At 39.4% G+C, this 22,603-nt stretch overlaps 1 protein-coding gene across 2 annotated transcripts in view; it reads right to left on the bottom strand.

Moving 5' to 3' along the window:
- Positions 1-22,446, bottom strand: part of LOC117302562 (beta-1,3-galactosyltransferase 2-like) — a 30,817-nt gene extending 8,371 nt beyond the window's left edge. The window contains exons 1-2 of one of the 2 annotated variants that reach the window (XM_033786538.1): positions 21,889-22,446; positions 3,407-5,103 (exon numbers count right to left, since the gene is read on the bottom strand). In XM_033786538.1, coding sequence (XP_033642429.1) covers positions 3,533-5,065 — 1,533 coding nt within the window. In that variant the 5' untranslated portion in view covers positions 5,066-5,103; positions 21,889-22,446 and the 3' untranslated portion in view covers positions 3,407-3,532. Of the gene's footprint in view, positions 1-3,406; positions 5,104-21,888 lie in introns of those variants that run through there. The other variant, XR_004520445.1, reaches the window with a different exon arrangement.
- Between the last annotated feature and the right edge of the window lie 157 nt (positions 22,447-22,603).

Here is a 22,603-nt window from a genome sequence, read left to right as displayed (position 1 = left end):
TTCTTCCCCGTTATACCTCGTGAACTAACATTATCCGCCATTATTTTGTTTGACCAAATTTGTGCATACACAAAATGGCGGACCGTGTTAGTTCACGCAAGTACAAGGAAACCAAACAACTCGAGGCATAGTGGTATAGATGATTGTTTTCTACTTTAAAAACAGCTTTCCAACCGTTATCATTTTCAACAGACGCTTTTACAGCCCAAATCGCCCAATCCAAGACAACGTGTTCCTTTTATCGTGTCCCTTTAAGATGCTACCTTTGATCTAGTGAAGGGCATGCAGTAAACAACACTCACAATTTTGGCTATAAACGCATTTTGGCTAAAGGCAAGACTTTCAAGTGGTTTTCAAAAGTTCCACAAACTTGGGATTGGTCGTTTATAATAATTGTATTGCTCCATTTTTATCCCGGACAATACAATTATAACAAGCAGAGGCTGTCCAGGGAAGGGCAAAAAAGAAAAAAATGCGACCAAAAAAATTTGCCCCCCAGACCTTGCTCATAAACAAGGTAAACATTCATATAATAATATGGAGAAAACCGCTCTTAAAAGTAAGTACCTTTCATGACTTGGGCACAGATCATCAAGTCATTATAGTCAATGCCCCTTATTTTTGACCGCGCGGGGGCGCTATAAATAGTATTTTGATCACTTCCGGGGGTACACGCGATTCGCCCTGCACAAATTAATAGGCGTTCTGTCACTTTTGTTGCGCCGTAGTTTCAATTTGCTTTAGAGGTGGATTATAACGGCTCCTTTTAAAGTCTTATTGTCTGTGATGGATTAGATGTCTGTGGTTATAATGTGTTCCAATCTTTAAAAACTGTTTTGCGTATGAATGAATATACCCCCGGAAGTGATTGAGAGCGCCCTCACGCGGTCAAAAATATGGCCCATTAGAGCGATTAGAGGTACATAAGAAAGTGAACCCTTTCAGTTAGGAAAGGAAATACAATCACACATCTAAGTCCATTCATTTAATTAGTTTTGTTTTCATTAGCTGTATTAGAACAGCAGCTGGCGTACCACTGACCACAGCTGGGCGGCTAGAAAGCCAATTACGTTTTCAAGAGCAAGAAGCAAATAAGTAGAAGAATGGAAAACATAAGTGCATTCTGTCTCCATGGTTGAGAAAACAACTGGGCTATGACATGTGATTCATGTTGACACAACATGGCCAGACGACACATTGTCAGCCCCGTATGTTTCATTTTTGAAAGGGCAATGGCAGCGAGGAATCTTCTCCTTGGTAAATGACACCCACCCTACTCTCTTAATGCACAAGAGTGAAAAGGCACTCCTTAAAGAGCCATATGAGGGACAACTCTTTTTCGAGTGGTCTTCCACTCTTTTAGATTGAAGTTTGCATCTTTTTGAGTGATTTTTCCACTCTGTCCCGGAGTGAAACCTTTCTGATAGAGTGAAATAACCACCACTCTTTTTACAGAGCATAAAAGAGGGACAACTCGAAAATAATGTAAAGAGTGGTGTTTTTTTTCACTCTTATACATTAAGAGAGTATGAGGCATGGTTGCAAACTTTCCTCGGATCAGCTGGTTTCCACTTTTTTATTCTCAATTTGACCATTCAAAATTGAAAATCATTGACATTTGGTAGTTTCTTCTTTTTTTGGTGACGTAACAGTTACATGCCCGATGAGGTTATTGTACAATTTTACGGGAGCATTTCAGGGGTACAAAGGCAATGACTAGAGCAGGTCAGTATGCTTTGTTTTTGAAAGGGCAGGGGCACAAAGGCATGTTCTCCTTGGTAAAGGGCACCCTATGAGGAAATTGTCACTGGAGCATTTCAAAGCAGGGCACCAAGGCGGCATTGCAAATTAGCCGCCTGACCACTTTCCCCACCAATTTAGCAAGCATTCAGCCAATTCCATTGAAGGCACTGATGAACACCTTTGGTAATTGTCAAAGACCAGTATTCACACTTAGTGTATCTCAACATTATGCATAAAATCACAAATATTTTTTTCATTTTTTTTTTGGCTCAATTGGTCTTCGAAGTTGCACAAAATTGTGGGCTTTCAGTGACCATATTGCGGAAGTATAACATGGCCGCCCATGGAGCGAAGTTTCCAGGGATAAATTTGGTTCAAAGACACATAATTTGAAAACAATTTCATGACGAAAAAGTCTTATCATTTTAAATCGACTTTCAGTGTCACTTTATGAAAAACACATTACGTATAATATATAAATAAAAATATAATAACTAGTCCACTCATTATAATAAGACATAACAATTAATCACAATTAAGTTAACATTCTGTGATATGAACGTGTCTTCATACATAATTAAAAACATCTTCCACTTTAAAATTTCAAAAAAAAACATCCACAATTTTGCAGGCCTACCTTTAAAATGACCAATGTTTATAAAAGGACACGTTACCTTGGAGTGGGCGAGCTGGTCTATGAAAAGTGTTTGAAAAGCGTTCGTTATAAAATGCATATAAAATATTATGGGTGGAAATATATTTTATAAGTAGAATATAATGATCCACAAAAAAAATGCCTCGAAATTGCACGGTTTTCTATTAACGTCGTGAACTAACAATCAGGCACTCTGGGGTGTGGTTGACTCCATAAAATGGCCACCCGTGTTAGTTCGCAAATAGAATGAAAACCACTCAATTTCGAGACATTATTTTGTGTGGATCGTTCTACTATACTTATATAGGATTTGAGACATTGCATGGTGAGGTATCAATGTATATTTGGTTTGCGGTAACACCATGTGTGTATCTACTAGCCAGGTAGAGTTTGTTCTTAGAGAACTCTCTTGCTTTATTCTACTGACGCGGAGTAGATAATCGGAGAACTGAAAAGTCTCCCGAACCTTCGATTATCTACTCCGCGGCAGTAGAATCAAGCAAGACAGTTCCCTAAGAACAAACTCTACCTGGCAAGTAGATACACACATGGTGTTACCGCAAACCAAATATACATATATTATACTTTTAGAACATCTTTCTAACCATATGCATTTCATAACAAACGGGTCATAGCGCTTTCCATAGAACAACTCGTCCGATACAAGGCAACGTGTTCATTTAAAGACACTATTGGTAATAACGTCACAGACTGCGAGTATTCTCACTATGTGTGTCCCAACATAAAATTATGCATAAAATAACAAACCTGTGAACATTTGAGCTCAGTCGGTCATCGAAGTTGCGAGATAATAATGAAAGGAAAAACACCCTTGTCACACGAACTTGTACGCTTTCAGTTGCTTGATTTCGAGACCTCAAATTCTAAATCTGAGGTCTCGAAATCAAGCTCGTGGAAAATTAATTCTTTCTCGAAAACTACGTTACTTCGGAGGGAGCTGTTTCTCACAGTGTTTTTAACTATCAACCTCTCCCCATTACTCGTAATCAGATTTATGCTAAGAATTATTTTGAGTAATTACCAATAGTGTCCACTGCCTTTAAAGTTAAATTAGCAAGTTAGTCTGTTCGGTGGGTTGGCAGAGACTGACTGTACTTCAACAAGCATCTCGTGCTATACGATCGTAGCATTAGTTAAATTTTGCACATATCTCCAGACCTTAACAATGTTTTTTTTGTTCTCCTCCTTGTCCTCGCCAAGGTGGAACGTGATGCTCCTTGCGATCTTAAGAAGGGTGTCTGGTTCGTTTTCATATTTGAGGTATGTTTCGTATTTGCTGTTGAACTTTGGTTCTACATGCAATCGGTCCATGATGATACCTATGAAGGCATCCTCCCACGGCAAGAAACGAACCTTGAATGATTCCTTGTAAATCGGACCGGCTAGGTCCGAGGATATGAGGTACGCTGGTCCGTTGAGGTACGGAGGGTACTTGTCCTTAGGGTACATATCCCTGGAGGTGTACCATTTACTGTTTTTATCGCGGATGGGTTCTGTGATATCTTTGAGGTTTCCCTCTGCGAAGTTGTGTACAGGTGCCTTGTCGACTCGATCGGCTAGGTTGTACACGTTGACAAACATGTCAATGTCCATTTTCACCATGAACCTCGCGTTGGGGCAGAACTCCGAGGTCCACCTCAACCCCATCAGGGTCTTGAGAGTGAGGTTGTAGTACGAATCGGTGAAATTCTGCTGGATGATATCATGGTGTTCGCCATCCTCCTTCTCAATGCTCTCCTGGTAGTTGGCGCCCTTCTGTCCGAGCAGGAACATCGTCACAAATTTCTTGCCCTTGATTTCCTTGACGCCTCCCCACGTCTCTCGGATGCGGGACCGCATGAGTTTGTCCCCGGGGGCCGTGAACACCAGGCAGAGCGCGTCCACGTAGCCGTCGGTGTTCGCCCCTTCACGGCACGCCTTCGCGTTGCTGATGGTAAAATCGAACAGTCCTGGGTTCTGACTGACGGACGCTGGATGCACTTTCTCCGGCACCTTCTTCTTTGAGTCTCGTTGGGATTTTTTCTCTTGCTTAAGCTGAAGCTGCTGTCGAGCTATATTCTCCTGTCGCAATGTTTCCTCCTCGATAAATTTCTCTTTGACATTCTGTTCCTGTTTCTCCTCTAGCCGCCGGGAAAGTCTTTCCTCCAATTTCCTCTGAAGATCGATAAGTAAATCAGTCTTCTCCTTCTGCTCCTTAAATAGAGCTTCTTCCTTCAACGTTTTCTCTTCCAACTCCTCCAGCTTTTGCTGGACGGCTTCAAGATTCCATTGTTTTGCTTTGGTTTCTTCTACAATTTTTGAAGTGTTTTTAATACGCGGAATCGAACTACCCCCTGAGGAAAGTTGAGGAGTATAGTTTACTACGGGGTAAGTTACATTCCAAACACTATCGACCGTCTTGCTTTCATTGCGAGGCGATTCAACGGGTGTCTGTGTCGTAGATCCTCCGTGCAGTTCCTCCTCTCCGTCTCGCCTCCTGCCCGGACTGTAAGATGCGTACATGGCACACGGGCATAATGCATCAGCAGCGGAGTGTTCGTTTCTCGCTGCCCCTTGGATCACATGGGTTCTGTCCTCCACCATCCACAAAACGGTACCCGTCCATAAGACGAAAAGCACGGCACCGAGTTTGCCTACACGACGCATGGTGGAGCACCTTGCTCACCCACAACCAACTGAAGACACTAGATTCAGACAACAAAATCAGAAAGTAGGATTTGAAACTTTGCATGGTGGAAATATCGTATAAGGTTTGCCGTATGTAAATATAATCGCTAAACTGAGTTGGGGTGGTTATGAAAAGAACAGTAGGTTTCATCTCGACGTTGATGATCACACCTGCATTATCAGTATCAGACTCTACCTACCTTTCTCCAGAAGACGATCAGAGCATACTGATCGGAACGTCAAGTTGAAACCAACGGTTCTTTTCAGAACCACCCCAACTCATTTAGAGATTATCATGTCATGGTGTTACCGCAAGCCTTACTATAAAATTAGAAAGGAGTTTAATGAACGCCACTAACGCAGCCTGTTGGTGAAAAGCAGTTAAAAATGATACAATTAAGAGACGTTAAAGGCAGTGGACACTATTGGTAATTGTCAAAGACCAGTATTATCACTTGGTGTACCTCAACATTTTATGCATAAAATAACAAAAACTGTGAAAAATTAAACTCAATTGGTCGTCGAAGTTACGAGAGAATAATGAAAAAATAAAAATAATAATACCAGTGTCGCACTCAAGTTATGTGCTTTCAGATGCTTGATGTTGAGACCTCAACTGAGGTCTCGAAATACATTTAAAAATTTGAGTGAGAAATTACTTCTTTCTCAAAAACTACGTTACTTCAGAGGAAGCTGTTTCTCACAATGTTGTATACTTTTAACAGCTACCCATTACTCGTTACCAAGTAAGGTTTTATGCAAATAATTATTTTGAGTAATAACCAATAGTGCGTCCACCGCCTTTACCATACATGAATCAAATGAAGACCTTACATGAGATAAAGCTGATCATTCTACCGCAGGGTGTGCCCTAAACTTTATTAGAACTGACCATCAGCAAGAGTAGTTTAGCTTGTCATTCTTTTACAAGTCCATCAGCTTTGGCACTCGTCTGTACATGAAGAGATAAGGTTGACTTAGGTCGCCGTCTTTATCCGCAAGGTATTGGTTTTACCATGGTTTTACCATAGAGCAAGGTATGCTCTATGGTTTTACGATGGTTTACACAACCAGTGATATCATTGGGTGCAGTGTACATATGTATATAATGATGTTGTATATACGTAAACGTGTACGTACAATTTGACTGTGAAAAGAATGCGAGATCAGCGGTACATCCATTCCACGCGATCGTCGGGATCTTGACGTAGCCTAAAGGCCAACCTCTGGCTTAGCCTCGAAGTGTGACGTCAGATGTTCAGTCATAACATGGAACCTTTTCAACACTGAACAATTTAGCCGACACGACCAATTTGAGAAAGGCACTGGACACTAATTGTCATTACTCAAAACAATGTCGAGTATAAAACCGACTTGGTAATGACATAGTATGAGCAATGGAGAGCTGTTGTGGTATTTTTTGCACACGTGATCTCACAGGCTACCTGGCCATATCATATTTTATTGGAGGAAGTTTCTATACTTGTTTTAGCATTCGATTCAATGGTATAATGAGGGCAGAGATGGTTTATGCTTAGAGCTAGAGTTTATGTGAATGATTAGCTTGTAACGGTAACTCGCAGCATAGAGAAAACGCTCACAGCAACGACTGTATACTCCCCAGAGCTGAGATGGTTTAAAGCCATTGGACCCTTTCGGTTCAGAAAGAAAAAAAAAAGTTCACAGATTTACAAATAATTTACAGGGTTTACAGAAGGTAATGGTGAAAGACTTCTCTTGAAATATTAGTCCACGAAATGCTTTACTTTTTGAGAAAACGGTAAAACAATATAAATTCTCGTTAGCGAGAATTACGGATTTGTTATAAACACATGTCATGACACGGCGAAACGCGCGAAAACAGGAGTGGGTTTTCCCGTTATTTTCTCCCGACTCCGATGTCTGATTGAGCCTAAATTCCCACAGGATTGTTATTTTATATATAAGTTGTGATACATGAAGTGTGGGACTTGGACAATACTGTTTACCGAAAGGGTCCAATGGCTTTAAGGAGTGAATCAAGGCCAAGTGACCATGGGGAAATAATGTCAGAAGCGCTTTCATACGTCATTTTTTGTTTATTTTGAGCTGTGATAAAACGCTATATAAAAGTAGATTATTATTATTATTGATAGATCTGTGGAAGCATAAGCTAAAGAACTTTGAAGTCTGACATTACCAATGCTAAATGCTGCTGCGATAAAACGCTATATAAAAGTAGATTGTTATTATTATTGATAGATCTGTGGAAGCATAAGCTAAAGAACTTTGAAGTCTGACATTACCAATGCTAAATGCTGCCAATACCATGATTGAAAATGGAGTCTGATGTACCAATGGTAAGTGCTGTCAACATTATCAAGGAAATTAATGATCAGACAGTACTCCGATGTTATCTTCGCTGAAGCCCCTTGCCCCAAAACAGGGTTTTAGATTGTGTTTATGGCAAACTACATTCAAATAAACCAACAAAACGGTTTCTTACGCTACTGTCAGATTGCAACAAGTATGGAACTAATTTTCATTTCGCGAAATGGATAAAACCTTCAGATCGATCTTCGTGATGTGTTTATATGTCACGCTGATTAGAGTTGAAATTCAAGTTGACGGTAATAACAGATGTTCACGGAAGAAAGTAATTATCAAATTACGAAGGATGTCCATTGTATACGCTGTCTTAAAGACACTGGACACTATGGTAATTGTTGTCAAAATCATCTCTACATATGCATACAAAAACAAAACTGTGACAATTTGAACAGAATTGGTCGTCGAAATTGCGAGAGAGGGAATAATGGAAAAAAAACACCCTTGTCACGCGAAGTTGTGTGTTTTCAGATGCTTGATTTCGAGACCCAAAAATCTAAATCTGAGGTCTTGAAATCAAAGTCGTGGAAAATTAACTCTTTCTCGAAAACTACGTCACTTCATGCAGAGGGAGCTGTTTCTCAACATGTTTTATACCATTAACCTCTTCCCATTACTCGTAATCAAGAAAGGTTTTACGCTAATATTTATTTTGAGTAACTACCAATAGTTTTCACTGCCTTTAATATTGTTTAAAATGGTTTGGGTACTTTCTGTACGACACAAAACCCAATATCCACAGATTTACACTTTAAGTGCTATTCACACGACAACAATTTAGCTGGGGTGCCTTGCTTTATTTTAGCATGGTTTAGAGAGCTTGGACAGGTGAAAACACTCTTGTCCTATCACACGAGGTACATTTAGTCAAATTTTACATTATGCTACAATGTTTAGCAAGGGACCCTTGCTTACTTGCTCTCTTGTGAAAGGGGCTTAATAAAGACAAATGGCAGGCAGATACTCCCTAACTCCAGCCCCAACAAGAGGAAAGCAATATATCAGTTGATTGTCACAATGGCTGTGTGCTCACACTCTTGAAGGCAGTGGACACTATTGGTAATTGTCAAAGACTAGCCTTCACAGTTGGTGTATCTGAACATATGCATAAAATAACTAACCTGTGAAAATTTGAGCTCAATCAGTCATCGAAGTTGCAAGATAATAATGAAAGAAAAAACACCCTTGTCACACGAAGTTGTGTGCGTTTAGATGGTTGATTTCGAGACCTCAAGCTCTAAATCTGAGGTCTCGAAATCAAATTCGTAGAAAATTACTTCTAAACTATGGCACATCAGAGGGAGCCGTTTCTCACAATGTTTTATACCATCAACCTCTCCCCATTACTCGTCACCAAGAAAGGTTTTAAGCTAATAATTATTTTGAGTAATTACCAATAGTGTCCACTGCCTTTAACGTATTTAATAATCTCGGCTTCATGGCACTGGAATAAACAATACTGCTAAGTGTCATCAATCAGTTTCACACACATGCATACACGAAAATACAGACTTGTAAAATAATTGATTCCACGAAAAATTTGCTCTGAAGATTGGAGCGTGTTGTGATTTAGGCCTACACCTATACAGGTACAATAATTCATCTGAAGGATCATCTTCAAGTCGCCAGCTTTCTTTTGATTTGTCTTAAAGTTGTTGTCGTTTAAAGGCACTGGACACATTCGGTAATCATCACCAGTGTTCTTACCTGGTGTGTTCCAACAAATACAACAAGCCTGCGAACATTCGGGCTCAAATGGTCATCACATCGTTGCTGTGAAGAGACAACACCAGAGCAGAATAGGTTCGGAGGACAAAAGAAAACTTCAAAACATTTCAAATGTTTCCATCCTATTCCTATCAGTAAACTTTCTAAATGTAAACAGTACGATGTTGGATATATAAATAACACCTCTGAATTAGCTACATGTTTTCAATCAGGCCAAAGGAAATAACTGAATCCATGCAGCAAGTGCTCCATCATGAATCTTAAAGGCACTGGACACTATTGGTAACTACTCAAAATAATTGTATAACATAAAAACTTACTTGGTAATGAGTAATGGAGAGATGTTGATATTGTGCGTGTAGGATATTGTTGTCAGTTGAAGTTGGAATATTAAAAAAAATGTGTCACCTTTGTTTCAAATATCAAACGACTCTTGACGTTTCGATCAGTATGCTCTGATCGTCTTCAAGCAAAACACGTTTCGTTGTATACGTTTTTTCCTCTACAGAATTTGTTATGAAAAGAACAATACCGTTCATAAAACCAATGATTGCCCTAGTGCAATTCAGAAAGATAGAATGATTTATACAGACAAAGTGTCCACTAATTGTATTAGCCAGTCAATTATTGGCAGCAGCCCGTCCTGCCGACTCATACAGAATTTCGTTTACTTAAAATGGCTGTATTATGTTATTGATGAAAATAACCTCTTGATACTTGGAGCATTAGACCCACGATGGACACTGACACATGAACCAAAGACATTGACGAATTACCCCAAATTAAGACTTAATCCGGTATTCAGTCAAATGTACATGTGCACCAAACTCGTTAACAACTGCTGCAAAGAATAAACACTTCGTATGTGTCTGCTGTGGATTCCTCGTACATCGGGTGCGCTTTACCAAAGAGAAAATGCAACTGTACCCTTGCCCTTTAAAAAAAGAAAAACCGGAGCAGCAGTTTCTACTCATATATAGTTTGTCCAGATCGCAAACGGATGTCAAGACTTACAAATATTTTCTTAAATGAAAGCCTCCATGTGGCTTTTCTGTTATGGAATACGTATCATTCTTCGGTTCGACCATTAAATATTTTTCAAACCGTCTGAAATTAAACGGCTGAGAAAATTATATGATAGTAAAAATAGAGTCTGATTTAAGTGAATGTCTAATGTCCAATATCGAAACAAGCAACACTGAGACTCGCTGTACAAATCTATTTGAATGTCCAATGTCCAATATGAAACTAACCGAATTGCCAATGTCCAATACGAATAACATGCATTGATATTCGCTGTACAAACCTGTGTGAATGTCCAATATTCAATGTCAAACTAACCGAATTTCCAATGTCCAATACCGAACAACATGCATTGATATTCGCTGTACAAACCTATGTGAATGTCCAATATTCAATGTCAAACTAACTGAATTTCCAACGTCCAATATACCGAACAACATGCATTGATATTCGCTGTACAACCTATGTGAATGTCCAATATCTAATGTTAAACTAAGTGAATTTCCAATGTCCAATACCGAAATTAAGCAACATTGACATTCGCTGTATAAACCTATTTGAATGTCCAATGCCCAATATCAAACTAATTAGAATTTCGAATGTCCAATACCGAAATTAAGCAACATTGATATTCGCTGTATACAAACCTATGTGATTGTTCAATATCCAATGTCAAACTAACCGAATTTCCAATGTCCAATACCGAACAACATGCATTGATATTCGCTGTACAAACCTATGTGAATGTCCAATATCTAATGTTAAACTAAGTGAATTTCCAATGTCCAATACCGAAATTAAGCAACATTGATATTCGCTGTACAAACCTATGTGATTGCCAATATCCAACATCAATCTAACTTTGATAACTGTATAACAAGAAGACGAGCACTGCTGCAGAGTTTACTGTTTGAAACGTCGAGAGCACACCGGCTCTTCTCAGAGCCAACATTCCCTCAAATTAAAGAGATTTGCATATGGTTACACCCGCAAGTCTACTAACTTATATTTATGTCTACTCTGAACAAGATGTACATGTATGTTTGGTAACTGACTCACTGTATCTTCGTGAAAAGCAAGATGTCATAATCTGCGACCTCTATACACACACACTGTCGAGTGTAGACCCGTCAAACCAGACCTTTCCTTCCTCCATGGTCAAACATGAGATACACAGACAGTCAGCATCGATATCAGATTCCTACTTGTCAGGAAACCTTACCACCAGACTAAACACTCAGGGTAATAGGGTTCACTTTATTCCATGGCGATCTACGTCTAGTCCCCGATACAACCATTTCACCAGCAACTTTAGGTTCACAATTTTTCACCGCATAGAGCATGGAGGTAGTAAAGCAAGGACGTTGATGTATGGATACAACAGCAACACTTTGTGGATATGTTGTGCATTTACCCCTAGCTGAGCTCTACGATTTAAAGGCACTGGACACATTGGTAATTGTCAAAGATCAGTATTCGTACTTATAGTGTATGTTAATCTCAACATGCATAAAATAACAAACCTATGAACATTTGAACTCAATTGATCGTCGAAGTTGCGAGAGAAAAATGGAAGAAAAAGATGCCTTGAATTCTCGAATACAATTCAAATATTTTTTTTGGTGATACATAATACTATTTCTCAAAAACAACGTCACTTCAGAGGGAGCAGTTTCTCACAATGATTTATATTATAATCAACAGCTCTCCATTGCTCGTTAAAACCATAAAACCAAGTAAGTTTTATGCCAACAGTAATTTTCAGTAAACCAATAATGCAGTGCCTTTTACCATGTATAGCTCCATGCTTTAACATACTTCCAATACAGTTGGGACCCATTGGTCTATGCTATACAAGGAAAGCAACAACTAGGACTAATGTGGCTGTGATTTAAAGGTCACCAATGTATGCCATTAATAACCGAACAAAACATATGCTGCTATAAAGTTTGAAGTGAATTTAGCAAGAAGGCACAGTAGATTATTGAACAATAATCAGCACTTATTTATTATTTATGTTTTATACTAGAATGAAGGGTCTAAATGATGCGACACAAACCGTTAACTCTAAGGGCATACCCTTAGTAATCAATAAATTAGGAAAGTAAACAAATCTTTAAAGACGCCACACGTGTTTAGAAAAAGCAAAGCACACTCTATATAAACCCCACAAACAAAAAACAAACACCCAACAAACGAACTAACAAACAAACACCGCAACAAATACACCAACAAACACCCCAAAACAAAAAAGAAACTAAAAAAAAGCAAACAAAAATGACCAACAACCTAACTAACCAATCAACCAACCAGCCAACCAAACCAACCAACCAACCAACCAACCAACCCTACCAACAGACACACAAACCAACACCATAACAAACAACAAGTACACATAACAAACAAACACTAACCCCAAAATCAAAGAGATTTTGACCAACTTGCCTGCAGTATTTTTGAACTCCAAGCACTACTTGTCAGAAGTACATGGTGTCAACCCAAAGTTAATGAACTTGATGTTTTATTAATTGAAGCATCCCGTATGGTGCCGACTAGGTCCTAGTATCGACTCCTGTGGGATTTCCGGTTGGGCATAACCAGGGCATTAATGGCACCGTGGCTTTGACCCCATCGTGCAATGCCCATAGGGCGCAGACCAGCCGGCATTGCATAGCGTGAAAAGCTGCACTTGACGGCGCGGTGCGGCGAACGAGACGTGAGGCAGGCACAGAAAATCACATAACAGTCTCCAGCAAAGCTTTGGTCGTCCACATCCCCCACCCCAATCACAAGACATCATAAATACAGGAGGCAGGCTGGCAGAGCCAGTACCAAATTAAACTGGTACCAAATGCATATTTTTTTTAAACCATGAAGCGGGAATTAAACAAAATAGAAAAACTTCACATTCAAAGTGACTTGAAGGGGAGACCACGCACCGAGTGGCGCTAACTTCGCCACTCGACTCACGCACGTGGTCTCCCATTCCAGTCTCTTCAAGCAGCTCGGTCTTGACAGAGCATTCAACTTCAAGGCCACGAAGGCCTTGACTCCTTGACAGAAGGCTTACCAATAAGCAGGAAGGACATAATAATATTCATCCAGGGTTCAACCATGGCAAATCCACGACGTGTTCTTCATACGACACAAAAAAGCAACAAACCAACTAAATTAAAACGACTTACAGAAAATAGAGAAAACAAAATTACTACTTGCATTGTAATCAATCTTTTTTTTTAAAGGCAGTGGACACTATTGGTAATTGTCAAAGACTAGCCTTCACAGTTGGTGTATCTCTACATATGCATAACATAACAAACCTGTGAAAATTTGAGCTCAATCTGTCATCAAAGTTGCGAGATAATAATGAAAGAAGAACACACCCTTGTCACACGAAGTTGTGTGCGTTTAGATGGTTGATTTCGAGACCTCAAGTTCTAAACTTGAGGTCTCGAAATCAAATTCATGGAAAACTACTTCTTTCTCGAAAACTATGGCACTTCAGAGGGAGCTGTTTTCTCACAATGTTTTATACCACCAACCTCTCCCCATTACTTGTCACCAAGAAAAGATTTATGCTAATAATTATTTTGAGTAACTACCAATAGTGTCCACTGCCTCTAAGGACGTACATTTTGCTTTGTTTTTCTTATGTTTTCTCTGTTGCTGCTGTTATTGTTGTTGCCTCTAAACAAAATCTGAAATTGAAGGGGAAGTTTTTTGGTTTTTTGTTTCTTTTCTTCGGATTTTTCTGTTGTTGTTGTTGTTATTTTGAATAGTTATTCAATACAAAGCCTCTACAGTTTTAATAAAAACAGACCACACAACTGTGGTCACGTGGTTGTAGGACGCCTCGTTCAGTCAAAATGCAGCGATTTTTTATTCTAATTGTAGTTGAACAAGCAGTTTAAAGAGAAAATGTTCCTTCGTAAAATGAGTCAAACGACCCAGAGAGCTTAGCCTGTCAGTTACACTTTTTAATACGTAATCGCGCACGAGCGAGTCTAGACGTGACTCAAGTTTGCCGAATTGATGACCTTGACCCAGGAATAATCCGTTCAGCACATCCATCTGTTACGAATTAATAAAGTTACAATGCAAAACGTTATTATTGAAATAAACAATTGATTGCACTTTATCGAGAAGCTTTTTTTTTTTGTCACACGACCAATGTTCATGGCTACAAATTTAAGCAATGTGTGAGAAGGTTTCACAAGGGACCTTGGACATACCATGGACAGAGTAAACCTTTCACACCAGCAGAATTTCACAACCGGGCTACAATTAAAGCAAGGGAACCCTGCTAAACAGCTGTTCGTGTGAAAAGGGCTAATTAAATTTGATGGCATTCCACAGGGGATCTTAGACAGTTGTCCCTTCACACCATGCAATTTGCAAAAAATCACAAGGGATGTCAGCTAAACTGCAGCGAGGGTTTATTGTCTACAATAAAAACCAGTCTAAACATTTTGTGAACAAAACCCAAGTAGATACAGATCACTATTTTCCGCTGGCCAACTGAAAAGAACATAACATGTTTTTCTGAGTTTTTTTTTTAATCCATTCTATGATTTCTATTGTGTGATTCTAAAATGTTTCAGTGCAATCACCTTTTTATATTGTATAATTATATTTTTATCGTTGGCAGGGGTCTGGTTTACACATCTTTTGATGACAGTTTTATACTTTTGTTTTAACCTTGACAGCCCCTGTACAACTTGTAACTATTGTGTATGTGTAAAGATTAAAAAAAAAAAAAAAAAAATAACATGAGGACCAGTCAAATCCACTCCAAAGTGCATGGTTTGCTTGCGTTTTCTTTTACGTTAAATGGGAAATGAATTTCAACTCGTCGTGGTGTACGTGTAACTTCAAATTAACATTTTTGAATGGCTTCCCGAGTAAGTCACTTATCGGAGTAGTCAGTTTCCATATCATTGTTTCACTTACATTCTGTTTTATTCAATTTGTAAAATACTTCCTTTGTGTTGTGTCATCAACTCAATCAATTATTATCGGATAAAGTTTGGTAAGCTGACTACATGTTATCCATTATTTCAACAGGGATACACGTTTAATATGTTGTTAACAATATATAAGGTACCAACTGTAAAAATAAACGACAAGGAAAACAGTTTTCTGAGTAAAACCTCGGATAATAATAAACACATTACAAGTAATACATTTTCAAATACGATTCGGGTGAATTATTTATACGTTGCTCGGGTGCAGAGATTTTCCATTTAAAGGTGACTAACATAATTCCGGTACACATGGGTGCATCAAACTCTCACATTTTGATCAGTTGGTGGGTCCAACTTATTTGACCCAAACTCGAATATGAGAAGCGGTACTGAAAATAACATTTCTCAGATTACTCTTGCTGTGTGAACATAACCGCTCCAGATTATTGGTGATATCTAAAAGAGAAAAAACCCACCACCATTTGAAATTAAATTTTCACACAGGTTTGTTTATGACAACTGTCTAGGATTGAAACAATCGTATACATTCCCTCCAAGATAAGGTAGGAGAACGGTATACATTACGTTGAGTGCATGTGACACCTTTGGTAATAATTGTCAAAGAAGTCTTCTCACTCGATGTTTCTCAACATAATAATAATGCACAAAATATTAAACAAACCTGTGAACATTTGAGCTCAATGTTCTTTGAACTTGCGGGATAATAATAGAAGAAAAACAACCTTGACACACGAAGTTTTGTGTGCTATCAGATGCTTGATTTCGGGACCTCACAATCTAATTCTGAGGTCTCAAAATTAAATTCGTGGAAAATTACTTCTTTCGCGAAAACTACGTCACTTCAGAGGGACCCGTTTCACAACGTTTTATAACATCAACAGCTATCTCTCCACTGTTTGTTACCAAGTAATTATATGCTAACAATTACTTTGAGTAATGACCAGTAGTGCCTTTAAGGAGAATATTATTATTAATTTTGTAATGAATCTTCACTCAACTGTATATTCGTAACGAATCTGCAGTTAGGCCTAAGTGTAGATTCATAAAAACAATCTACAACAGTAAAGGGACGTCACATAATTAATAGTTTGGATAATATTATTTGTATTACTTGGGCAAGGTACTACTGCTGTTGACTAAGACACGGCACCTCTGAATGGCAAGTGGATTGCGCTAGTTACATCATGTATGTTTTTGTTTGGCAATTCGGTGCGATTGGCTGGAAATCTCTATTATGAAGGTTCATGAGGAGCCATTAAGAACAGTCAGTATTCAACTATATGCCCCCCCCCAAAAAAAAAAAAAAAAAAAACTAATTCTCATAAATTTCCCCATTCAGTCCTCAACTACAGGCCTGTGTTTTTAATAATATTGTTTGAAATTCCTGCATTTTTTTTGTGTTTTTACTACTAATTTCTATGTTATGATTGTAAATCACATCCAATATGGCCCGTGGGTCACGAAATGTGAAATTTGAAGTTAGCAGAGATAGCTACTCGTGTGAACGTACCCAAGGTTGTGGTTAAAATGTTATATAATTGTATATCTGTTATTAATCATCAACGGATATATTGCCAGTTTAAAAAAAAGTGAGCGACCATTTTGTTTATTGTTGATGTTGACAACATTAGTTTTGAGTGTTATTTCGCTCAATTCAAGTGAAATACATGAAACAAATGCAATACCCTATTGTCACATCGGCAAAGTTGACTACTGACTACTTCCCCTTCAAGCCTCGGTTTGGTTACACGGGTTTGAATAGAAGGATAAACAAAATGGCTACGCCTATAACCTGGAAGGAACAAAACTTCACCGTAGGCACACAAACAATCCATATATGACTATAGTTTTACACGGTCCAACTCTTTAGCCTGGTGGCCTCGAGATCGCAACATACAATTTTAATGAGAGCATCTACGTGATTGCATTTCACCACTGAATAATTTAAGTGTGGCAGTCAGGAGACCAGTCCTGTCTTTCTTTTTTAAAGCACACATAACCCAAAAGGCCTTTTTGAAACCACGGCTTCGGCTCCAGAACCAACTCGCGCTAGCCTGGCCCCGCGGTTGCTTTGACAAAAATGAGCGTGCTTTGCGGACGGGTTCAGGGCTTCAGACGAGCGGAGGGAGCCTGAAGCCGAATCCAAAGCCGAAGCCGTGGTTTCGAAAAGGTACATGAGGAGAGTATTAGTCATGGATTTGTGGCTACGTGGACACTTCACTTTTATCGCTCAACTCGGTATCGCGGATCTTTGAGATCTCTCGGGACCAAGAAGGGGCCGATTGGTCGTGTCAGCCCGCCCGTATGCCTCTGGGGGGTCCGGGCGGAAATTTTTGTTTGCAACAATTCACAACCTTGCTGAAATAAAGCAAGGGATGTCAGCTAAACTACATTGAGGATTAACTGTCAATAATAACAAACCAATCCAAACATTATAAACAAAAACAAGTAAATATATAAATCAGTGTTCTCCCCGATGGCTAAAAATGCACTAAGATTACAAAATGTTATTAGTACATAATACTGTCGTATAAGTGCTTTTCATATGGGGATGTTTTTTCTAAAATCGATTCATTTCTAAACAAAACAACAAAACCTCAGCAAGTATTATTTTAAGGGAAGCTTTCTATCATCATTATTTTCTTTAAACCGTGTTGGTTACACGTAAATATGTGGACTTTTATGTTTGATGTCGTACAAAAAGTACCCAAACCCCTTACAATAATAGTTCATGGATGAAGCGGTTTAACACGTTTTTCACGACTTGATGTCGACGGACGTTCAATCACACCTTCGAAAAGAAATGCTCATTTAAAATTGATGAGGAAGAAAGGCTCCGGAAGGGATTGATGGCACCGGTGTGTATTGTGTTTCCGTCATCTGTGATGATTTGAGACAGATGATTTACAAGGGACCTGAGGTTTTTACATTTATAATAGTCCAATCATGGAGTTGTAAAAAGCTTCATGGTCCAATACACCTCCACTACAAAAACTTTATCCTGAACTAAAGGGCATCTATACAGGCCTTGTATGCTTCGTTTTTGAAAAGGCAAGGGCACCAGGGCATTTTCTCCCTATGAGGAATTTGTAAATTTCTACTGGAGCATTTCAAGGGCACCAAGGCAATGGCAAGAGGTTGCCTCCGTTGCCTCCGTGAAGAATCAGGCCTGCCTATATAGATGAGGAAATTGTAAATCTCTACTATATCATTTCACAATGGAGCTTCATCAAACTTTGATCCAGCCATCATTTGGTGGTTTGCGCCGTCGAATAAACAAGATGTTGTCTAAGTAGGATTTGAAACTTTGCATGGTGGAAGTAAGATATAGAAAAGTTTGCGGTAACACCATGTAATAACAATCTCTCAATGAGTTGGGGTGGTTCTGAAAAGAACCGTTGGATTAACTCGACGTTTCGATCAGTATGCTCTGATCGTCTTCTGGAGAAGATGTTGTCTGCTAGCATTCAATGGAGAGGGGAGCGGCAGTGTTTAATTTATGGCCATGTTTAGCATATCGGCAATTAATGTGTTAACGCACCCTGTGGCGAGTTGTCTTTTGATTATTGTTTGGCGTTGGACTAATCCCCATGCGGGTATAACAAAGCCTTTAATCCTGATTTGTGTCCACACAAGTAATTATAAACGAAGTACATGTAAATAGATGTTAAATAGATGTTAAATTACATGTTACATGTACTTTGCGGTAGTGCTCAATAATAAGGATAAAACCCACCCGGCGTAAATATGTGCTCAGAATCAATCAGTGCGGTTAATGCTTGAGCATTATTTTCCTCTGTGGTTTAAGCGGGGATGAAGCTATTTTCTTCCTTCTTTGAGGGAGCATCGTCTATTATTTGGTCATTGGTACATAGAGAAAGGACGGTTTGAACACAAGTTTGTTTACAACATTAAAGCCCCCCCCCCTCCCGAAAAAAAAAAAAAAAAAAAAAAAAAAAATGGTGAAGTAACGTCATGTATAGGCCTAAGCCTACTTGTTTGTTTTTGTTCATCGTCCATTACGGTAGCCATGGCGATTTTTTCCACCTGTAGGGGATATTCGGGGAACGGGGAAAGGGAATTCGTGGGGGAGGGGGGGGGGGGGGACAATTTTATCTGCTGGACACGTCATCGCCTTCCAAGCAGCTGTCGCATCACTAACAGAGAATGTGATAAATAAACAATGACAGTATCGTATGATTTCAAACTGGTAGGATTCTGGGTTCGACGTTATAGGTACGAGTTGACAAAACATGGGGTCGAGTCGAATTTTGTCTGCCGACCGGAAAATGGGAATTATCTGCAACTAAGGAAGTGCACGCGGTCATTTACAAATTTGAAATGTCACAATCTGTAACTGATTTAAAGTTTGCCCAAAGCCAGCCCTATTACACAGGAGCAATTTAACAAAGGCGCTTGCTCAAATGTCACAGTGATTTTTTCCAAATTTATAAAAATGTACCTCGTGTGAAAGGACAATTTTTTATCTAAAAAGTTCTCTTGCAAAATCGTTTCAATCATTGCTACATTTTACAACCATTCTACAATTAAACAAGGTACCCAAGTTAAATTGCTGTCATGTGAATAGTAACTAAACCCGTCGTTTAACGGTTTTCTAACGGTTTTCTCACTAGCTTTCTACCATGATAATCCTAACATTTAAATGAGGTAGCGGACGCGCCTCATGACTCGAGAAGTAAGGGACTTGTCATTTTAACATGAGACCATTGAACAATAAATTAACTAGAGACGGGACGTACGAAATAATCTGAAACTGATACTGAAAGTTAGTTCATAAATTTCACGAGAAATCATTAGTAGGCCCATAGACCTTATCGCAAATACCAATGCGCAAGCGCAGACTGTTGAATGAGGTGCATTGTGGGATAGATATGGATCAAATTTGGATACCAGCTAGACCACAATGCATCAATTTCAAGCTTTACGCGCGCGCCCCGGTATTTGCGAAAAGGTCTATGGGTAGGCCCTAAAGTAGAAAATAAAGCAAGACAGTTCTCTAAAGAACAAAATCTACCTGGCAAGTAGAAACACACATGGTGTTATACCGCCAACCCAAATTGATCGGGCCTTCCTCAGCATGTGATGCCTCAACTCCCATTAAAGACAATGGACACTATTGGTAATTGTCAAAGACCAGTCTTCTTACTTGGTGTATCTCAACATAATGCATAAAATAACAAACCTGTGAAAATTTGAGCTTGATTGGTCGTCGGAGTTGCGAGATAACTATGAAAAAAAAAAAAAAAATTCATTTACGTCACACGAAGTTATGTGCTTTTATTATGCTTGATTTCGAGACCTCATCTTCTAAACTTTAGGTCTCGAAATCAAAATTACTTCCTTCTCGAAAACTACGTCACGTCAGAGGGAGCAGTTTCTCACAATATTTTATACCATCTACCTCTCCCCATTACTCGTTACCAAGTAAGGTTTTGTGCTAATAATTATTTTGTGTAATTTACCAATAGTGTCCACTGCCTTTATACAAATCCCTAAAATTATGTGTACACTACTTTTTTGACTATGACTTATGTTTGCGTCCAGAACAACTTATCAATGATCAGTTTTGTCTTCCTCCATCCTCGTACGAAACGGAAACCAACAGTACCAGCCCGAGACTCTTCTTTTCCGGTATAGAAAACAAAATTGGCTACACATCAGAACTCCAACACAGTGCCTAATTAAGGGTATCAATGTGTGGTGAAGAGGTTTTCAACTAGTGGTTTAATCTTAACGAGGCCAGGTTCTTGATAATTTTACCGACGAAGTCGAGGTAAATTATAAAGAGCAGGCCTCGGCGGGTTTAAACCACTAGTTGAAAACTGATTCAACACACTTTGATTCCCATTCATAAATACCGTTTCGGTCAAAAACGTCATCACTTTTTGGTCAAAAAGTAAAATAAATGCAAAAACTATAATAATTGTTAAATGATTTCTTTCAACACAACACCCCTCGACCAGCTATGAAATGGTAAAGCCCTCCGCCGCCCTCGGATAAACAACTCCTTATAAGGGAATGCTGTGCGCGTCGCGCGTATCGCGTGATGTGGCACAACTGTTTCAGCCGTTGCTCTCGACCAATAGGAATGAAGAAACTGTCTTATAAGAACAAGGAAGTGCAAGGTCGCGTGTCACGCCCATGTTTCAACACTTTTTACCGGTCATAAAGACAAGAGGTGTCAGGACACTTCGTACCTTTGCCACTTCGTACCCTGGACACTTCGTACCTTTTGAAGGTACGAAGTGTCTTTGGACACTTCGTACCTTGGACACTTCGTACATTCCCTTGAGACACTTCGTACCTTCCCGTGAGACACTTCGTACCTTCTCACGAGACACTTCGAAGTGACTCGGCTGACGGTACGAAGTGACTTATCTGATAGTCACTTCGTACCCCGCCCACGGTACGAAATGACCAATTTGGGTACGGTACGAAGTGTCCCGAAGGTACGAAGTGTCCAGGGTACGAAGTGGCAAAGGTACGAAGTGTCCGACATCCAGACAAGACAGACAACCGAATGCAAACCATGATACACCAGGCTTGCGTGCACTCTCACTGTCTCAGCCACCCCAAAACATTATTAAACATGTCGTGATATATCCGTGCATATAAACCATGCATAAACAAAGGGAAATGTGGTAAATGCACAAAATACGTTGAATAAGAAAATCTTACCTCAAATCTTAAGTTGTCCTTGGCCCGCAGTGCTGTCCTTGTTCTTGTCACTAAATGGCGAACGAAGTCAAATTCCAGTTTACCTGCCTACAACACACACACGTGTGTATCATGAATGTTAAAAATACACAATTAATTCCCATGAGCCAGTGTCAAACCGCAGCAAGTGAGACAAACAGACGGTATTCAACCACGGAGGAAGGAAATGCAGCAAGGTTCCTTCAACAACAACGTGAACGTAGAAACCGTATTTCTAGTCCGCCAGGTTTAGAGTCAAGTCTGTTTCACTTTCAGCACACACAACACGACGAGGGACAGTCACGGATTGAACCTGACGAAGTCAACACATGTCCCGCGTTGAACGATGATGATGGAAGTAAACACATCGTGCAGTGTTTCGTGCACGCAGCAGCAGTACGGTCATTCTTTGATCCGTGTTTGCACACCCACACTATGCAACTTCTTGAAGTTATTTTAATCCGTAAATGGCGTTTCCTAAGATCACAGGCACCTACAGGAAGTTATGTAATCTTGCCTGACAAGAAACAGTCGTCCCACTTTGGCATGCAGCTGATGTTTATTCTGGTTATAAATAGCCCAATGTCTCTAACGAGCAATGCAAGGGCAGCTTGCCAACGAAAACACGGCGACTACCAGCGAGTGATTTCTTTTTGGCTGAAATTCATTTTCACCTGTCGTCACATTAGCACTTTTT

Source organism: Asterias rubens, chromosome 18 (genome assembly GCF_902459465.1).
Source record: "Asterias rubens chromosome 18, eAstRub1.3, whole genome shotgun sequence".
Lineage (NCBI taxonomy): Eukaryota > Metazoa > Echinodermata > Asteroidea > Forcipulatida > Asteriidae > Asterias > Asterias rubens.
Note: the sequence above shows the minus strand (reverse complement) of the source record. Positions and strands in the feature narration are given on the sequence as shown.